A 19,890-nucleotide genomic window follows, 5' to 3' on the forward strand; every position below is an offset into this window, starting at 1 on the left:
TTTTGGTCAGTTGATTTAATATTTTGGAGGGTAGATCATCAATAATAGGCTCAATTTCATCTATTTTGTTTGTTTTTCTTTTTAAGGGAAAAAATGTAATTTAGTCTCTCTCCAGTACATCTCCTTACTCCATTTTCTAGTAGCTTGTTTGTCTTGCATGTGACATCACTAGGTAATATTGAAATATTATTAACTCTTGTGTTTAGTCTTTGGTGTGATTGAATTGTCTTGAGATTTTTTTTTCAGACTGTTACTAATTTTGCTAATATTCTTCATTTTATAGATTAAAATTTTAACATTAAACACAATGTTTCATTAGTATTTGGTTTTTAAATTAGATATTAAAAATAATTATTTGTGTGGCTTAGTTCCCCTCTCATTAAGAAAATTTATTTTTATTTTGAGGATTTGAAAACTTGATTTTAATATTTAGTTCCTAAATGCTTACTATTCATCTTGTATTGTTAATACTTTTTTTTTCTATCACATATAGGATATAATGTGCAAAGTCAAATCCTGGGTTATAGATCAAAAGAAACCTGTTCGCTTCTATCATGACTGGAATGACAAAGAGGTACGTTTTAAATATCATGCTATCTATTACTACCTTGACTTTGATTTCTTAGAGAACAAATTAGAGTTGTCATTTTTTTACACTTATCATATCTAAACTTTTATTTCTGTCAGTGATTGCTTATTCCCAGGCTTGTTTTTTTTCTTCTTTTCCCCACTCATAATATTTCATAACAACGAATCTTTTGGAAACAAGAATTAAAAAATGAAAATGCTTACTTGTTTTAAACGAAGTTTACTTGCTAATTATTCAATGATTTACTCCATATTTGCTCAACTTTTAAAAGGGATTCTTTCCCTATCTCCCACTGTAGATTGAAGTATTGAATAAACACTTATTTTTGACTTCAAAACCAATGGTCTACTTGGTTAATCTTTCTGAAAAAGACTACATTAGAAAGAAAAACAAATGGTAAGTTTTTCCTCCCCAGTTATACCCAGACACATCATATCTATACATACACACACAGATATATATATACTTACTGCTGTGTTTGATTTTAATATTTTTCTCCTTATTATTAAAAAGTTTAAAATGGATGAGAAAGCTTTGCCTGGTGTTTACCTTCAGAGATGAGTCTCCTAATGGATTTGCACTGAGAGAACTTAGGAAAGCTGAATTATATTAGGCAATGTTGAACCATACATATTTACTTATCAAATTTAAGTTTATTAGACATTATTGTTTATTTTCATTGCAAAATGAGAATAAATGTAGTTGTAACAATAAAAGTTTTTAAGCTAGGAATTTCTAGCTGTGTTGATATTATAGGTGACTTTAAAATATCCACTTAGGGTTGTAGCTGGGCATAGATTTTAAAATCCAGATTTACTGTTTTAAAAAAAAGAAAAATGAAAACCTGTGGTGGGCAGGGAAAAGGCCAGGTAGTTGTTTCAAATGCTTTAAAAGTATACTAAGGTAAAAACTATGCATTCACATGTTGACTGTCATTTTTGACATGTAACCAAAATGTACAAGATTTGTTTTCTTTCTCTAATAACTTCAGAAAATCATGTGTTCATGTACATGTGGACATGTATACATTTGGCATAGTACTCACTTTGACTTGCCTCACTAGACCCTCAGTATTTTATACTGTTGAGTCATATAAACAAATCAAAACTATCCAAAGCAAAATATCTGAATTCTCCTAAAATATATTGTTGGTTTCTCCCTGTACTTCATTAAGTACTTAGATGCACATGGTTTCAATTTTCCATTAAAAATTCTCATTTCCATATGATATCAAAGAGTGAGAAGGCTTTAAACTGAAAAATAAACATTCATAGACTGGAAGCCAAAACAATAATTAATGTCAGATGGTTAACTCCAATAAATCATTAGAATAAATTCTGTGAAATTACTGCAACTAAAAATGCCCAGTTGATATTACTATAAGACATTTTGTGTTCCTGATAGGAAGCTGAATTTAGCCTCTTTATTGGTAATGTTCTAGAAAACATAAATTTAACATAAAAATTTAGTTTAAACTGGTCAGTGTCCTCCAGCAAGTAATTAACTTTAAAATAATCAGTTCTGTCTTCTTTTAAATTCTTATAAATTTGATGATTAATGTGTTAAAAATTGATACCTTTGGGAAGGAAGTTTAAAATTTATTACTTGACCTCAGTTAATAAATCTTCTCATCATAGTATGAATGGTAAGGTTTCCTGAAACAATACAGACATCAAAGTTTAAATGAAAAGGATGAGTCAGTTTCCTTGCCCAAAGGGGCTTCTCACACCTGTATTTGGATGATTACAGGTAGAACTCCCTGGCTCTAATTGTATAGTAAATACCATTTCCCAGACCCTAATGGTAGACAGACTGCTTAGGAGACGCCAGTCTGTGATTTAGCTGTCGCCAGACACCCCATGTTTTTTGTGAGACCAGTTGTGATGATGATATGGTTATAGCCAATTGAAAGTAAACTCTTGTCTAAATGGCAAATTTTAATTTATAACAACGTAGAGGTATGAATAATCCCATTTTATAAAACCAAATTTTAATGGGTTTTATGTATAACTAATGATCTGGTTTTGGGTTGGTATGTGTGTGTTTTGGGGGGTGAGGAGGGGGAGGGATTCAGATCTTGTGGAAGTTAGTGTAATTGTAGCTGAAAGATCAAAGACTGGGTAACTGAGTGATGTTCCAGAGGAGAATTTACCACATAGCCATTTTCTGTACAGTTTCTGCCGCCTGCTGTTCCTATTTTCCCTCAAGCTAGCCATTGACTACCCCCTGTGCATCCCTGCTCGTAAAAAATGATTGAGGAAGTATTTGTCATGTATTTATGAGTGGGAAACGTTGTGTGATAGGGAATGGCATCTACTGGAGCCAGAAAGATTGCCATTTTCCTTTCATTCAGCCACTCTGCTATAGCTTTAAATCCTCTGTTTATGCAACATAGCCTTTGTATTAAAGTGCAGAATAAATTTTTATTATGAAGGATATGAACACTAGGTTTTCATCGTTTATAATACTGCAAGCAGCTGTAAATAGTTAAAATTCATTTTAACTACTGAATCCTTTTAATTGTGTTAGCATCTTGTTTTTTGGTAATGTTTACATTTAAGATCTATTTGCATTAGTTGCTCTTTTAGCAAAAGGAAAAGTTTTTTTGTTTTTTAAGATTAAGATGTAATGTTACTATAGCAAATAAGACTGATGCAGGAAACAGTAATAATTATTTTCATAATATTTCAATAATTATTTCATGGGTCTTTTAGATCTAGAAAACTATTTTAAATGGTCAGGAGAGAGAAGGAGAGGTTTGTGTCTTTGGCCACAAGAAGAGGACTAAAACTATCGTTATTTTAGAGGGTCACCATTTCAGAAATAATGAACACTTTAATTACTAGTTAAAGTTCACTTTAAATTTAAATGGTAACGTTATTTTTCAATCCTAGAAAAGAAGGGAGCATTTTGAAAGATAAGTCTATTGTGTTATTGAGTAGGTGTATTGACCTTTTGAAAGATGTAAAAACTGGAATGAATCCAAGCATCTACTCACTAGTTTTAACAACATTAAATTAGTCATTTCGTTGATTTATGATTAAAGACCTAGCCCCTGAAGAGAAGCTGATGTGGCAAGCCGGTTAGCTGTAGTTGTGTTATGATCAGATGACAGTAATCAAGATGTTATAAGGAAATCCACAGAAACCTTTTTTTATTATTACAAATTGCTGTTTCTTGATTGAATAAAACTATGTAGAAGTTTTTGTTGTTTTTGGTGAGTACTAATGATTTTTGAACACTTGAGGTTTTCATTTTCTAATATGATCAGTTACTTATAACTAAGGTTATACTACATGCATTATTAATTTTCATTTGAGATTGCCTACTGAGTCATGGTGTCAAGCAGGTACAGGACATTAGAACTGTCAAACCATTGCTTAATTAGAGGTTTAAATTTCAATCTTTGTAGCTTTGCTGCTCTGGTAATAGTGATGCCACCCAATTATAGAATCAGTAGAATAAACTGATCTTAGATATTTTGTATACCTAATAGCTACCAATTATGTTTCATATTCTCATCCCTACCTTTTTTAATATAATTATCCTTGTTATTTTAATAAAGGATAATTATATTTTATTTTTTATTATATTAATACTACGTATCCATGTTCAACTGGAAAATACAACTAAAATTTAAGACATTCAGACTTCCTCTGTGTATATGTGTTACATGCATTTGCTTATAACCTGGTGGTCTTATAGTCACTTACTTAACATTACCTTTTTGGTAGTAGTAGTATGAGTCAGTTAATCTGAGTGATGAAATTGATTCAAGATACATAGACAAATATTTGGAAAGTCTTTTAAACTATTGTATAATGAAGGAAAATGTGTCAGGTTTCCTAAATGAATTTTAAATAGAAAAAGGTTTTATTATTAATTCTTATTAAATGATGATTCAGTTCTCCCTCCCACACATACCTTTCTGCTTTTGTTAGTTTCCCACATAATTTGTACACAAAAACTAACAATAGTTTGGGGATTTAATACATTATGTGCTTTGTTAGGGGGAGAAAGAATCATGGAATATATCTAATATTTTCTGGATTTCTTGAGCTGCTTATGAGAATTACAGCTCGTATATCTCAGCAACTATGTATGTAGGTGGAAGTGTATATATTTTTGACACATAATTTTGTATGTCTGTACTTGTGTATATATCTATAAAACTATTTCTGAAAACTATTTTAAGAGGTCATCAATTTCTGACAAGATTGTTCATATAAGCTAGAAATTTAACACAGCTTTGGAAAAATGCCTTTGTATTATGATAAAACTTTGAAACAGTATTATTTATACTATGAATTAGGATTTCAGCTAATATTTGGTGAATGAATTTTGTGGACTTAATTATTTGTTACTTCCTTTGATCAGAATCTTGAGCGTTAAAAAGAATATACTAAAGAAAAATGATCTTTTTATTACAAAAGATGGAAGGCTAAAAGTGAGGGTGGGGGAAAAGCTTTGCCCATTCGGGAATCTCTTTTTTTCAAATGTACTTTTGTATTTGAATATATTTTTACATATAATTGTGAATTTCTGTCTGGTTTCATTAAATAGTTTTTGGTTATTCTAATTTCAGCAATTTCATATTCTTATCAAGAGGTAATAATATACTTGTACACTTCTGATTTCTTGTTATGAAAAAGATCATTATAGAAGAAAGCACATCTTTTGATATAAACGTACTATTATTGACCTTATGCATATTAGGAATTTCCTCTGGCCTCTTTGCATTTTGCCCAATACTATTTATAGCCAATGATTTCTATTTGCCAGATGGTTCACTGCATTTAAGATTGTGATACGTTTGGGAACATCAATTGTAATCTTCATTAGTACCATCTGCTGACTTACTGATTTGTGAGTGATATAATTTATCAAATATGTCAGAGTTTCATCTTTTTTTAAACTAGCTAAAGGATTTCACTACACATAAATAGGAAAAATTTTATAAAATTTTTTCTAGCTTCCAGAGATTAAAAGGTTTAAGCTCTTTTTAAAAAATAAATATTCCTTAGGATTCTCTAATGTGAAATTAAAACATATATTTCTCATACATGCACACACATCTGTGATCTAGGAAATGAAATACAAAGTTTGGTTTATATCTCTACAGTGTTCTTGAAATTACGAATGATTCATACACACAAAGAATTTCCCTGCCTCCCTACCCTCCTCACTTTGGTGGATAATTCAAGGACAATCTCCTTAAAAATCTATGTCCCATAGATTAGGGACCTCTGAGTCAGACTTTGTTTCCAAAACTATGAGTTGGGCTAAGCTATACTCTTAGAATGGGAGTTTTGACTGGTGGTTGGTGGAGGTAGAGAATTTTGAAGCTCAGAAATCTTAGGACTGTTGGGAGAAGGAGATATAGGGCAGGACCTTGTGAAGGGTTTAGAATGGAGTCCTAAGGCAGTGTGTAGGCATTGGATAATAGGTTTTCCTAGGGAAAGTCTAGAAAAGGAAAACAGAGATGCTAATTTGGGCAATTTCAATGTTTTGCCTAATATCTCCTGCTTGTGCAAGATAGGAGAGAAGTATTATTTTTCTCTGCCCATCCCTCCTGTGCAACGTGTTCCCCAGGCACATGATCCACCTTTGGAATTAATGTTGTAGTTCAGCTACTTGATGAGTTAAATAGACCTTTGACCACTAGCCCAAAATGCTGTGTACCATTAATAACATTGTTTCTGTAAAGAAAATGAATTCTAATGAACTTTGAGAATATTGTCTATTTGTAAATTGGGGGGTAGATATTATCAGGAAATTTGTTGTATTAGGAGAATACTACTTTAGAATTAGAATACTAGTGCTGTGTTTTTTATTTGCTGCTAACTAGCTCTTTTGACCCTAGGCATTTAAATTACTTAGCCTTTCACGTAGAGATAGTTAATTCAGATTGTTCACATAAAATGTGTTCTGTATAAACAATGCTTCCCACATTTAATTATCATAGCTCACAATGACTTTTTTGTCCTTCTGAGTACATCTTCTGATATGTTCCTTTGGTTTTTCTTTCTGTTATATGAATTAGGGAACAAAATGTATCACATATATAAATATATCAGTGAAACTCCCATGATATCATTGCTATCTTCTATATGACCCCATCTCAACCAGCACATATAGGTTTGTCATGGTAGAATTTTTCCTAACTGGGAAACTGTACAGAGCGTTCTCAAGGTAGCAAATACCCACTTTAAGAGCAACTTTTCTGGACTGGGTTGTAAATAAGACCTGATCTTTCTCCTACTCTCATTCCCTCTCCCATATCTTGAGCCCTTGAAAATAAGTCTTTTCTGAGTCTCTCCGTGTTCTTTCCCATCTTCCTCATAGTGGGCAGCTGTTGATCTGACTAGAATGAAAGTAAAGTGAAAATAAAACCAGTTTGTAGAATTGGTATAAGGCATATCTATATTTGAAGTTAGTAACATACTCAAATTATGGCACTCCCTTATTCTAAACTGATCTAGAAAGCATTTTCTTTCTTTCGTTTTTTTTTTTTTTTTTTTTTGAGACAGAGTCTCGGTCTGTTACCCGGACTAGAGTGAGTGCCGTGGCGTCAGCCTAGCTCACAGCAACCTCAAACTCCTGGGCTCAAGCGATCCTACTGCCTCAGCCTCCCGAGTAGCTGGGACTACAGGCATGCGCCACGATGCCCGGCTAATTTTTTTTTCTATATATATATTTAGTTGTCAATATAATTTCTTTCTATTTTTAGTAGAGATGGGGTCTCGCTCTTGCTCAGGCTGGTTTCGAACTCCTGACCTCGAGTGATCCACCCACCTCGGCCTCCCAGAGTGCTAGGATTACAGGCGTGAGACACCACGCCTGGCCCTAGAAAGCATTTTCAATCAAAAACATTAGATTGTGAAATTCACCCTCAAAAGCCTATTTACTTCACAATGTAGTAGAAATAGTACCTTGGGAATGATAGAGGAGAAATAAGTAAATAAATAAATAAGAAATAGTATAGTTCGGGTGTACTTTGGTATCTGTGACCATTTTTATCGCCAATTTTAAAATTCTGCCTAAAAATATATTCTAAGATAACTGACTTAAACATTTTGAGTATATTCCTATTTATAAGATTGGGACTGCACATATCCGTTCAGTCTGTTTAATGCCTTATATTAAGAAAAGAAATTAACTTCATGAAAACTGTCATTGTGAATATAAATTTCAGATGTACGTTCCTTATGAAGACTATGAGCTTATTGAGGAGATAGGTATTATGTTTTCTTCTTCCTTTTTTAAGCAAGTAGTCATTTAGTCCTTTTGTGTGTCAAGTACCATTCTAGCTGGTGAACAGAAAAGGCCCTTGCTCCCTATAGGGGTTATAGACTCATGCAGTAATAGATATCCAACAAACAAATACTTAATATCAAGAAATGATCAGGACAATGAATAAAAACAAAGCAGAGTAAGGAGAGACTGTTTTAGTTGGTGTGGTCAGGGAAGGCCTTATGAAGGAAGGGTATATATACATCATGAAAGATTCTGAGGAAAGCTCAGTCCAGGGAGCAGGAACCACAAGTACAAAGGCTCTGAGGTAGCTAGATAGAATTAAAAAGGATAAGAGTCATAGGAAAAGAAGCTAGATACAGAGACACAGGTCAGTTCATGTAGAGCTTATTAGACCATGGTGAAGACCTTGGATTTTATTGAGTGTTACTGAGCACTGGAAAATAATAAAATGTAAGGACAACCACTTGTTAAAGCACTTATGTATTCTTATTCACATACATTGCATTTAAATCGATTTTAAACATATTCTAAATGTATAAAATTTAATCTGGGTTTTAAGAATGAACATCATGTATTTTCCAGTTTGCTATAGTTATTTCTTATAGTCCAGAAATATTTTTGATTACTAAATGTTTTTTTTTTTTTTTTTTTTTTTTTTTTTTTTGAGACAGAGTCTCACTTTTGTTGCCCGGGCTAGAGTGAGTGCCGTGGCATCAGACTAGCTCACAGCAACCTCAGACTCCTGGGCTTAAGCGATCCTACTGCCTCAGCCTCCCGAGTAGCTGGGACTACAGGCATGAGCCACCATGCCCGGCTAATTTTTTTGTATATATATTTTTAGTTGTCCAGATAATTTCTTTCTATTTTTAGTAGAGACGGGGTCTCACTCTTGCTCAGGCTGGTCTCGAACTCCTGACCTCGAGCGATCCACCCGCCTCGGCCTCCCAGAGCTAGGATTACAGGCGTGAGCCACCGCGCCCGGCCTGTTTTGTTTTATTTTTTTGAGACAAGGTCTCACTGTGTTGCCCAGGCTAGAGTGCAGTGGCGTCATCATAGCTCACTGCAACCTCAAACTTCGGGGCTCAAGCGAACTGCCTGCCTCAGCCTCCCAAGTAGCTAGTACTATAGGTACAAGCCACCACGCCCGGCTAATTTTTCTGTTTTTTGTAATGAAATCTCACTATGTTTCTAGCCTGGTCTTGAACTCCTGACCTCAAGCGATCTTCCTACTTCAACTTCCCAAAGTGCTAAGATTTCAAGTGTGAGCCACCATGCCCTGGCCAATTCAATTACTAAGTGTTTTAAGCAACCTTTAAAGTAATATTTGCAATTATATCAGATTTATTTTGAATTTCATCCTTACTTTTCCATGCTTGTCTAGTGACTTACTGATTCATACTACCACTCATGAAATACTTTTTTTTTGAGACAGAGTCTCACTCTGTTGCCCAGGCTAGAGTGAGTGCCGTGGCGTCAGCCTAGCTCACAGCAACCTCATACTCCTGGGCTTAAGTGATCCTACTGCCTCAGCCTCCCAAGTAGCTGGGACAACAGACATGTGCCACCATGCCCGGCTAATTTTTTCTATATATTTTTAGTTGACCAGATAATTTGTTTCTATTTTTAGTAGAGACGGGGTCTCGCTCTTGCTCAGGCTGGTTTCGAACTCCTGACCTCGAGTGATCCACCTGCCTCGGCCTCCCAGAGTGCTAGGATTACAGGCGTGAGCCACCGCGCCCGGTCAATGAAATACTTTTTAAAAGTCCCCTGATGAATGACCTCAAAGAAATAGATTGGAGTTTATTAAGAAATAATAACAACCTATATTGTCTAGAGCTTTACAGTGTTTCAGCTTACTTTATTTGATCCTCAAATTCCAAGATGATCCTCATTATACTATTACATTGACCTTGAATTGAATTTGTACTAAAATGAAACATTATTATCATCATTGGATTAAGAGTTCTGCATTTGGCCGGGCGCGGTGGCTCACGCCTGTAATCCTAGCACTCTGGGAGGCCGAGGCGGGTGGATCGCTTGAGGTCAGGAGTTCGAGACCAGCCTGAGCAAGAGCGAGACCCCATCTCTACTAAAAATAGAAAGAAATTATCTGGCCAACTAAAAATATATATAGAAAAAATTAGCCGGGCATGGTGGCGCATGCCTGTAGTCCCAGCTACTCGGGAGGCTGAGGCAGTAGGATCACTTAAGCCCAGGAGTTTGAGGTTGCTGTGAGCTAGGCTGACGCCATGGCACTCACTCTAGCCCAGGCAACAAAGTGAGACTCTGTCTCAAAAAAAAAAAAAAAAAAAGAGTTCTGCATTTAAGTGTAGGGGAATGGGTTATATCAAGAAAGAAATAAGATTTGTCATCTTCAAAGTTGGCTTTTCAGTACTTTAAATATTTGTCATTGAAATAGGGGTAGTCATCAGTATTCCTGGGTGATAATCAGGATTTGTCTTAGAAATTCTTTTAAAAGCATGGTATGGTCTGTGGAAAACATCTTTGGGTTCAGTCCATTTTGAAATTTAAAAGGAAACTATTAAATAGCATCTGTCCATTGGTAATCATTTTTAGCCTTTTTATGATGTTTTAAAAGATATCTGGATGTCTGACATGAAGGTCACTACTATTTTTCAAATATAATTTTTTAAATTGTTACCTTTTAAATTGTACCATTTTTCTTTTTGTCTGTCCTGCCTTCCCTTTTCCCTCATTCAATGTCATTGATTTAGCTTTTTCTATACCAAACCAAAAGACATACATAACAAACCATCATTTATTACTGAGTTTCTGCTCTGTAACAGGCACTCTGAACTTAGAAATTGCTGAGGTGTTAATAGAAGAATAGGTAAAACTTATATGAATATACATTTCATGATATTATATTTATGAAACAGATATTATCATGACCATTTTAAAGGTAGGCAATTGGAGAGAGTACAAAACATGGCCAGGTTCTTGTAGCAGGTAAATGGTAGAAATAGATCAATTTGATTTAAATGTTGTGCCTGTTCCCCATGCAATGACTGATGGCCAAATGACAATACAAGATATATTTGTGAATTTTCAAAAATCTTTGAAAATATTACTTTTGTAACATTTTTCTATGTTTTGTCTTAGAAAATTTCATCTCCATCAAATTGTTTAGGGTTTCAGTTAATTTAAAAAACAATTCTTAAGATAACAACTTCTGTGTGCTTTTCTTAGGATAATAAGCTTTTGCTGCTGCTGTTTTTGCCTTATAATTTTCTTTAACACCTAATTGTTAAGAGGCAACAACAATATATTTTAGCATCCCCCTTAGCATCCATTTTTAAGCAATACCTTGTGTGAAAATTTTGGTGGAGAAAATACAATGGCTCTTAATGAAATCAAAACTAAAAACTGTATCAAATTGTCAATCCTAAAATAATGGTACAGAATAGACCCCAAAAAACATAGCTGTAAATACAGATCAGTTTATATATTGATATGATAAATAGGATTTGACTTTTTAAAAGAAAATGGTAAACCATGTAGTTTGTTAAAAATTATTCTTCACTGCTAGGGTGAGGAAATTGATGTGTAAATAAACAGAGAAATGAGAAGATACCATATGTCGTAGTCCATTTTCTGCTATAACAGAATATCACAGATTGGGTAATTTATAAAAAAGTTTATTTGGCTCATGGTTCTGGAGGCTGGGAAGGCTGAGAGCATAGCACTGGCATCTGCTTAAGGATTCACAGAAGGGCAGAAGGTGAAAGCTAGTGTGAGAGACAGAGTAGTGGGTCAAACTCATCTGTTTTATCAAGAGCCCACTCCTGAGATAACTAACCTACTTCCATGATAACAGCATTAATCCATTTATGAGGGCATAAAAGGCATTCATGACTTTTAATCACCTCTTAAAGGCCCCACTTAATACCATTGCATTGGGGATTAAGTTTCTAACACACAAACTTTGGGGGCACATTCAATAGCACCATGAAATAGAACAGTGGCAGATAATATGTTTGCCTGATGTATTAGTAGTAGTTGTTGTGTCAGTTAACTGGCATATAGTTAAGTTGCTGAACACTTAACTGTATGCCAGTTATGTTTAAGACTCCCATAACCTTATAAAGTAGGTACCATTATTACCTACATTTTAAAGAAGGGAAAGCAAGTATAGGGAGACTAAGGAACTTGGCCAAAATTACATAGCCAGTTAGCAGTGCCAAAATTCAAACCTAAGCAATTCATCTGCCGAGTTCATGTTCTTTACTACTAAGCCATAGTATCTCAGCATTGGGGCATTGGTGATGTGGGAAAGGTGGACAAGGCCTGAGAAATATGTCATACACTAGTCATATTTTCTGTCACTATAAATTTCATTTAGATAAGGTTTTGTTGTTGTGAGACAATTCATGCACTATAAAATTTGAGACTAAAAATTCACTATAACATGATTAGACAATGCCAACTGAGGTTAATATAAAAATTGTATCTAAAATTGTATCTTTATTTTTGTGGACTTATCTTTATAAACTATTTTCCAATTTAATAGCTCTTTGTGGAGACAATAATTAAAATAGTTTCTATGTTTTTACATGGAAAATACATATTGATACTTTTTTCAAGATAACTAATGTCTTCAACCATTTGTTTGTTTTGTGTATGTATTTATTTTTAACCACATACTGATTTATTCTACTTCCTTGCATTTTCAGGAACCTCGATTTGTTTTTGAGAATTACTTTGGGAATAGGGAAGTGTGTGTATATGTATGTGTCTCCTTTATTAGCTAAAGTACAATTGGATGGTTTGTGTAATGGTTAAGTATAATATTAAGTGCATAGCAATATAATGAACATTGTATATGTATACATATGTGTATATATACATCCAAGGCTTGGACAAATATAATGACTACCATTTGTTGAGCATCTATTATATGCTGGACTTTGGGGCATTTACATATGTTTTATCATTTGGTTTAATCAACATATCCTTGGAAGGCAAATTTGTACCCATTTACTAAAGAGAACCTAAGGCTCAGAGAAGTGAAGTAAGAAACCTAGTTAAATGTTTCAAAGACTCTTTTAGCTCAAATTCATGACAGAAAGTATAAAACATTTTATGCATTTATAACATGATTTTCATGCAACAGAAAGTACACAAAGAGTTTTCTATGTTGTTTGTATCCTAGTGAAAACTACACAGAAACCCATACTTGATAGAGAGCAAACATAATTACGGTGTTTTGTATAAGCATGACTCAAGATAGTTTATGTGATTTCCTTATAGCTCTTGGTTTCCTTGCCTGTCAGAGAGAGTAATGCTTTTCTTATAGAACTATGAGAATTAAATATGTTACATATATTAAATGAAATTATTCTGTGGCAGAAATAGATCCATTGACTTGAAATACAATTTTATTAAATTCTCATAATTCTATGAGCAAAGCTTATGTCTGTGTATGAACATAGATAGATTGATAGTTAATTGGTTAGTTCCTGGCAGTTGTAATTACATAATAAATTATCTTTAACTAACTTTAGTTCTGCTTATATAAAAGATTGCAACGTATTTTAGAACTGGAAAAGAAAAATCTATGATAATGCTTTTATTGTTTAAAAGTGTTTTTTTCCTGAGAGTTAATTTTGAGAAATTATATAAAATAGTTTGTATGAAATATTTCTTGCATTGTAGAATTTAACTCCAGGCCAAATCTGAGATAGAGACAGAATAGAAAAAAAGAGATGAAGAGAGATTATGGAGACTATCAGCCATTTGTTTCTTTTCCTGTATTCAGAGGTAAACATCTTAGTTGTCTGGATCTCTTAAAATTAGTACTCTTAGAAACTTTTACATGATACTAGAATACATTATTAAAGCCATATCTGGTTAAAGTTTTCTGACTAAATATGATTAAGTAATTGTTTCTACAATTATGCAGTTCTTGATTATGGTGTGTGATAGAACATTATTTTCTTTTAAATCTGGTATTAAGTAAAATATGTATGGCATATATTTTAATATGACTTGCCATTTCTTAGACACTTTGGATATATAGCTTAAAGACCAATAGATTAGACTGGAAAGTTCTGTTAGTTTCATAATTTTGGAAAACTAAAACAAAAGAAAAAAATGCCTATTAAGCATTCTTAGCCATATATAGGGGAAGGTGTGTGAGTGTGGCTTAGCTAAGAATACCTACTTTCTTACTATGCATCTCTTTTGGAATTTTTTTTACTATGAAATATTTAATAGTTATGCATTTGCTGTTTCACAGTTATTTTAGTGCCCTATTGACATCAAGGGTTACTGATTGTTGTAGTTCCTGACAATTAGAAATTATTGTATATTCTAAGCCATTTCTGACAAAAGATATAAAGTTTTGACAAACACGTATGGCACAGCAAGTGTCCAATTCTAAAGAGCAAAATAAATGCAAACCACCATTATGGTGAACACAAACAGCCTGAAAGCAAGTTATCAGTAAGCAAATAATTGTTGAACTGTTATGAATGGAATAGGATGTTGAAATAGGGCATGATTGGCTGATGTTACATATGTCCTTGATTACCTTCCGTGTGCTTTTATCCTAATAAGTGACATTCTTTGTATTCCCTTGGATGGCTAGACAGTCTGACACTGAAGAAGAATAAATATTGCATGTGGTACACATTAAGCTGTCATCCAAGACAGCATTTATAAAAAGTAACTGGAGAAATTCATAAGGAATTCTGCACTGCTACAGTTTTCTGGCTCCAGTCATAATTGTCAAAGTTCTTGACACATTCAGGTCTTCAGAAATGATTTAGGTTTACAGTGGCTTGGTGTATGAATAATTATTATGGATTTGTGTTCTCATATTGCCTTTGGATGTTAATGTTAGTTACCAAAATGTTATATTTTACGATAATTTTTATTTTAAGAAATGTCTCTACATTGATAATTGTGACATATCTTCCATCTTACAGACTTTCTTAAAAGAATTTTAGACAATTCATGTATTTGAAAGGAAGAACAGGAGTTTTTAAATGTTTACTTTATCTTTAATCTGTTGGGAAATATTGTTTGCTTGTGTTTTGTGCTAGGAAACAACTTTGAAAATAAGTATTTTTATTTTTCTTCTCCAGCAACATTGGAAAGCCTCCAAACAGTCCAAATGAATACCATTTTAAAACTATTTCCAAAAAACTAAATCACTGCTTGAAGTTTCATTTTAAAATATTGTATGCTTTTATTCACATAGGTTTGATATTTTAATGTAGTTCTTTGAGGCAAGGCAGTATTGTATTTCTTCTAGTCACTATTTTCTCTTGAAGTTTTCTTTCCTAGGAAAGTAGATAGAAATTTTGAAAAGACATAATATTGTACTTCAATAAGCATACCTATAAAATAAAGAGGTGAGTTATAAATGTAAATTTAGAGAGCATTTTTAAGCCCCTCTGTTTTTCACTAAAACACTTCTTTTTATTCTATCTATATGGTGTATAATATCTGAAAGATGCCAAAAATTTTTTTCTTTTTCATATTTCTGTAATCTGGCACAACTATTCCAAACCATTTGAAATTAAGTAATTAGCATTCTCATTTTATAATCTAATCAAGAATGTGGCATAGTCTGTCAGCTGATTACTAGGAAAATGTGATTAAGTATCGGAATGATTTAGGATCTAACACAAATATGAAAATAAAATAACGATGTTGAGTTCTAAATTCTGAGCTTCTGTTTTGGGGAGAACAAGAGGTCAGTCAGGGTTTCTGTGACACCTGTATTTTGTGTTGGTTTTAAAATTTACGATATTAATTTGGGGGAATGTTTTCGGATACTCTCTTTACTCTGAAATCTAAACCATCCATTTGGATTGAAGAAACTTTTCTCCAAGTATAACACTACTCGAATGTTACCTATAGCTTTTAACTCTCTAGGCCACTACAGAGCACAAAATATTTGCCCAACTGGTAAATTGAACTGTAAGTCCCACTGTGGGAAATTGCTTTGCTGTGCTCCAAACAGCAGTTATCTTAGTAATTGTACCTGAATTCTTTGTGGCTAATAGAGCGTGGACGTCCGTTTTACAAGCAGAAAATTATTTCTCTTAAATACTTTTAATTATAAAGCTGCAAAATAAAATGTGAATCAGCAGACTATAGTGAAACATTAAACCAAGTCATTTTTAATTGTTGTTGCAGAAAAGTGAAATCTTTTTTTCCCTTTTAGTGTAAAACTGTACATATCCGACATTTCACATTCTAAACTGGAGCTCTCAACAAGGAGCTTATCAGAGCAAATTGTCTAGTCCATCCCCTTCCTCACTCAAAACCTAATGACCCTTTATCATCATGGTTTAGATTGCTGGACACAGATGTGAGAAAATACAAGTAATCTACAGGTAACTACAGTAGCTGCATTGATGTTCTCAGAGAACTGACTGCTGGGAAGATAAAGAGCTTCCCACAGAGTCTGTGACTTTCTGGCAGCAAAGCACATCATGAGCTCATACATGAAGTTTTATTTGCTGAAGATTCACAATAAGATGCATTAGAACATTCAGCAGGGACTCTTTTTAGATGAGCACAGAAATTCTGGAGGGTTATTAGTTGATGCACAGTGCATAGCATTACACAAAAATAAAAAAGTTCAACAATATTAATTCTTTCTACGGACACCAAAAATTATAGCCACAATAGAGCATCAATACTGACTTCTTTTCTTGATATTTATATAATCTGCTACTGACTATAATCTTTCTCTTCACAAAACGCTGAACTTCCTGCTGAAAAGTAGTTTGGTCATGATTTTTAATATGAAAGCAGAACAGCATTTCTCAAACTCTAGTACTAAATTGCATTTCAAAGGACTTGTTTATGGCCAGGTGCTCTGCTTTTGTTAGCTGTTAAGATTGTGATCAGTGCGGTAAACTCATTTATCTATTTGTATGAAATTGAGTAATTTACCATGAAAAGGATGATCAGTTTTGGATAAAGGTACTGCACCTGTAGCTTAAGTTTTATAATTGTTAGCTTGACTATTATTTACAATGATCATAGTTTCATACTGCTTTAGAAAAACTACAATGCAAAGTATATTTACTTAATTTTTTTATGTATGAGATGTTTTGTTTTTAGTTAATGAATTTGGTTTACGTTTTCTAGATTGGGGTGAATCAATGTGAATTAGACTGCCTGAACTTCAGGTGTGTGTTTCTTTTCAAAAACCATTTGCTCGTCATATTTTTCTAAAAGCTAATTAATTTTGTTTCTGTAAAAACTGTAACTACTAGATTAGGAGTAGTCATATTAACTTCATATGTCAAAATGAATTACAGTTCTCAAATCATTTCTAGAAATTATCATTTTAGTAGCTGAAAGATAAAGATAATTTTCAACAACCAGTATTGGTTAAGCAGTTGACAGCCAACGAAAAGCTACTGAGGTCTTTGATTCATTCTTGTATAGGTTTGTATGTTATATAACTAGCTTAATTGTTGCTCCTTATGGAAAATATTGAAATGCTCAGAAAATTCGAGAAGACGTTGGTTGAGTCATTTTGGCTAGGTTCCTACTCATTTTTGCTTCAAGATTATTATAATATACTTTTAAAAACAACTCTTTGCAAGTGGAACAACAAAATTATATCAAATACACCTGCAGTCCTAAAGAATTAATTCAATATTAAGCTTCTAGTATAGAATAACCAATGAGCAAAGTAAATTTCTTATCAGAAAACAGAAAAGACAGGTTATCTATAAGTACTACTGATCATTAGTATCCCTATTATTCTTTGATAACAATTAGTGTCACTCTTTTTGGAGATTTTTATCAGTGAAGATTTTTAGTTTACTGTGATATATTTGAAATATTTGTAGTTGCATGGCATAGATTGATCTAAAAAGTAGAACATTGAAGAATTGTTTGAGGTGGTATTGTGCATTAATTCTGTTTTTAGTTTGCTATAAGATCTAAAGAAAAAACTATATTTGTTTCCATTTAGCAGCAAATAGGAAACACAGAACTCAAAATTCTACAAAGTACATTTTCTTACCCTCTTCATGTTTAAAAGAAAAGAAACCAGAGGAGCATGTGCAGTGTAAGATTGTTTTGCATTTTTGTTTTTACGTCACCAGATTAAGTATAATGAAACCCATCTGCAAATTGTAGGAACTACTCGTTGGTTTTTGTCAAGGACTATAGTATGCTTTTCCCCCTTCTTTTTCTTCTAAGCTTTTTTAAAAAATTTCAGCAAGATACACATGAAATTAAAAACCTTGTCTGTTATAAAGTTTTGTTTGAGCTTTTTAAACTGAGTGATTAGCAGAAATAATGACCCTGTCAGCCTTAATCACATTAAAATGTGGTTAACATCATTTAATTTTTTCCACTTAATATGCAAAAATTTCCAGTAGATTTGCAGTGAAGGCCATTGAAATTCCATTAGAACAAGAATAAAAATTTCAGGCATCATTTATTCGGAGAAGAAATAAAGGTCTCGATTGAGAACTGCTGAATCTTTCTATTAAAGACGTTGTGAATCATTACATTGAATTGTACCTATGTTAAGATAGACCTGTGTCTGGCTTTTCAAATGGTTGAAAATCATATATTTTATCATTTTTCCTAAGGAGAAATAAACTAAAATTGCATAATTATTTTATAAGCATTTTAGAAATTAACAGTTTATTTTGTGCTGCTTCAACCTGCTCAAATTTTAAGTAGGAAGTTGTTTGTACTTTAGAAATAGGATAATAAAAGAATTATTTTAAGACATGGAACAAACTGCATAGCCAACTCACAAAATGGACAGATTGTGTTTTAAATAGTTATGTTGGTATATGCCAAAAAAGAAACTATTAAGAAGCAAATGATACCAGTTCTTTTCCAAAGTTCATAGCTTATCATTTGTCAAGCTTCAACTGGTATGTTATGCTGCATTAGCTATGTATGAATTATAACCAAAGAAAATTGTACTCTTTGTAGTATTATTTATCCTTTTATGATCATTTTTGATATTTAATTGTTATAATATATTCATAGAATAAAAAAGGAAAAGCTTAATTTTATTTTAAGTAATCCCTACCATTTTTACTTTCTTTGGCCTGTCTGCTTTTGCTAGTATCCTGAAACTTCCATTGTGTAGAATGTTTCTCCTCCAGTAAAAAAAAAGAAAAGAAAAGAAAACCCTGTTACTGTATATACCTGATAAGCGGAAATGGCTCTCTGGAACCATTCCTATCCCTTGGGTAATTAAGTAATTATACAGTGTTTTGTTGGTTTTTTTTAATTTGTATGTTGTTCCTGAACCATTTGGACCCATTATATAATTATACTGTGTGTACTTTGTAGTAAAAATACCATTGGAAAATTCATCAGGGAAAGTAGTCTATGCATATGCTACTTACAATGCATAAATTTCTCCATCCTCACTCGTTTCTATGTCTGTGGGAATCTAAGAACATTTAATTGCCTGCTTTATCCATACCACTTCCCCCACCATGGATAGCTCCTTGTGCTTCCTCAAAAACACCTTGACTGACTGACTACCTTGTCTACAGTAATCCCTCAGACTCCTCTTCCTTTGCTATCACAGCATCATGTTTATTTCCTTCTGCACACTTACGAACTATTTAATCTTGTTTATTTGTCTTTTTTTTTGTTTCATAAAAATTTAAATTCTGTGAGAAAAAGGACCATGCCTGTCTTGATTTTTTTTGTTGCTTTTTTGTTTGTTTGTTTGTTTGTTTATCTCTAATTCTTGGCACTGGATTCTGTAAATATTATTGATTGGTCGAATGGCTGGCTGGATGAAATCCATTGAATTTATCCCTTTTGTTTCAACATTAACTTTTAGTCTTCATTAATAAAATATCTAGATCATTTGAAGTCAGTCTGTTCTGGTAAGATACGTCTACAGCTTATAAGGTGCACAGGTGGATGGACTGTCTATGCCAGGAGTCAATACATACTTTCTATAATGAGTCAGATACTAAATATTTTTGGCTAGGAACACAAAGTCTCTGCAGTCGTTACTCAACTACTCAGCTCTATTGTAATGTGAAAGCAGCCATAGA

The 19,890-nt window shown here is 33.1% G+C and overlaps 1 protein-coding gene across 2 annotated transcripts in view; it reads left to right on the forward strand.

The window, feature by feature from the left end:
- The window catches only part of OLA1 (Obg like ATPase 1), a 165,742-nt gene that overhangs the window by 122,772 nt on the left and 23,080 nt on the right, over positions 1–19,890 (forward strand). For both annotated transcript variants that reach the window (XM_045558942.1, XM_045558943.1), the window contains 2 exons: positions 494–574; positions 888–985. In XM_045558942.1, coding sequence (XP_045414898.1) covers positions 494–574; positions 888–985 — 179 coding nt within the window. The remainder of the gene's footprint in view (positions 1–493; positions 575–887; positions 986–19,890) is intronic.

Source organism: Lemur catta, chromosome 8 (genome assembly GCF_020740605.2).
Source record: "Lemur catta isolate mLemCat1 chromosome 8, mLemCat1.pri, whole genome shotgun sequence".
In the NCBI taxonomy this organism is placed as follows: Eukaryota; Metazoa; Chordata; class Mammalia; order Primates; family Lemuridae; genus Lemur; species Lemur catta.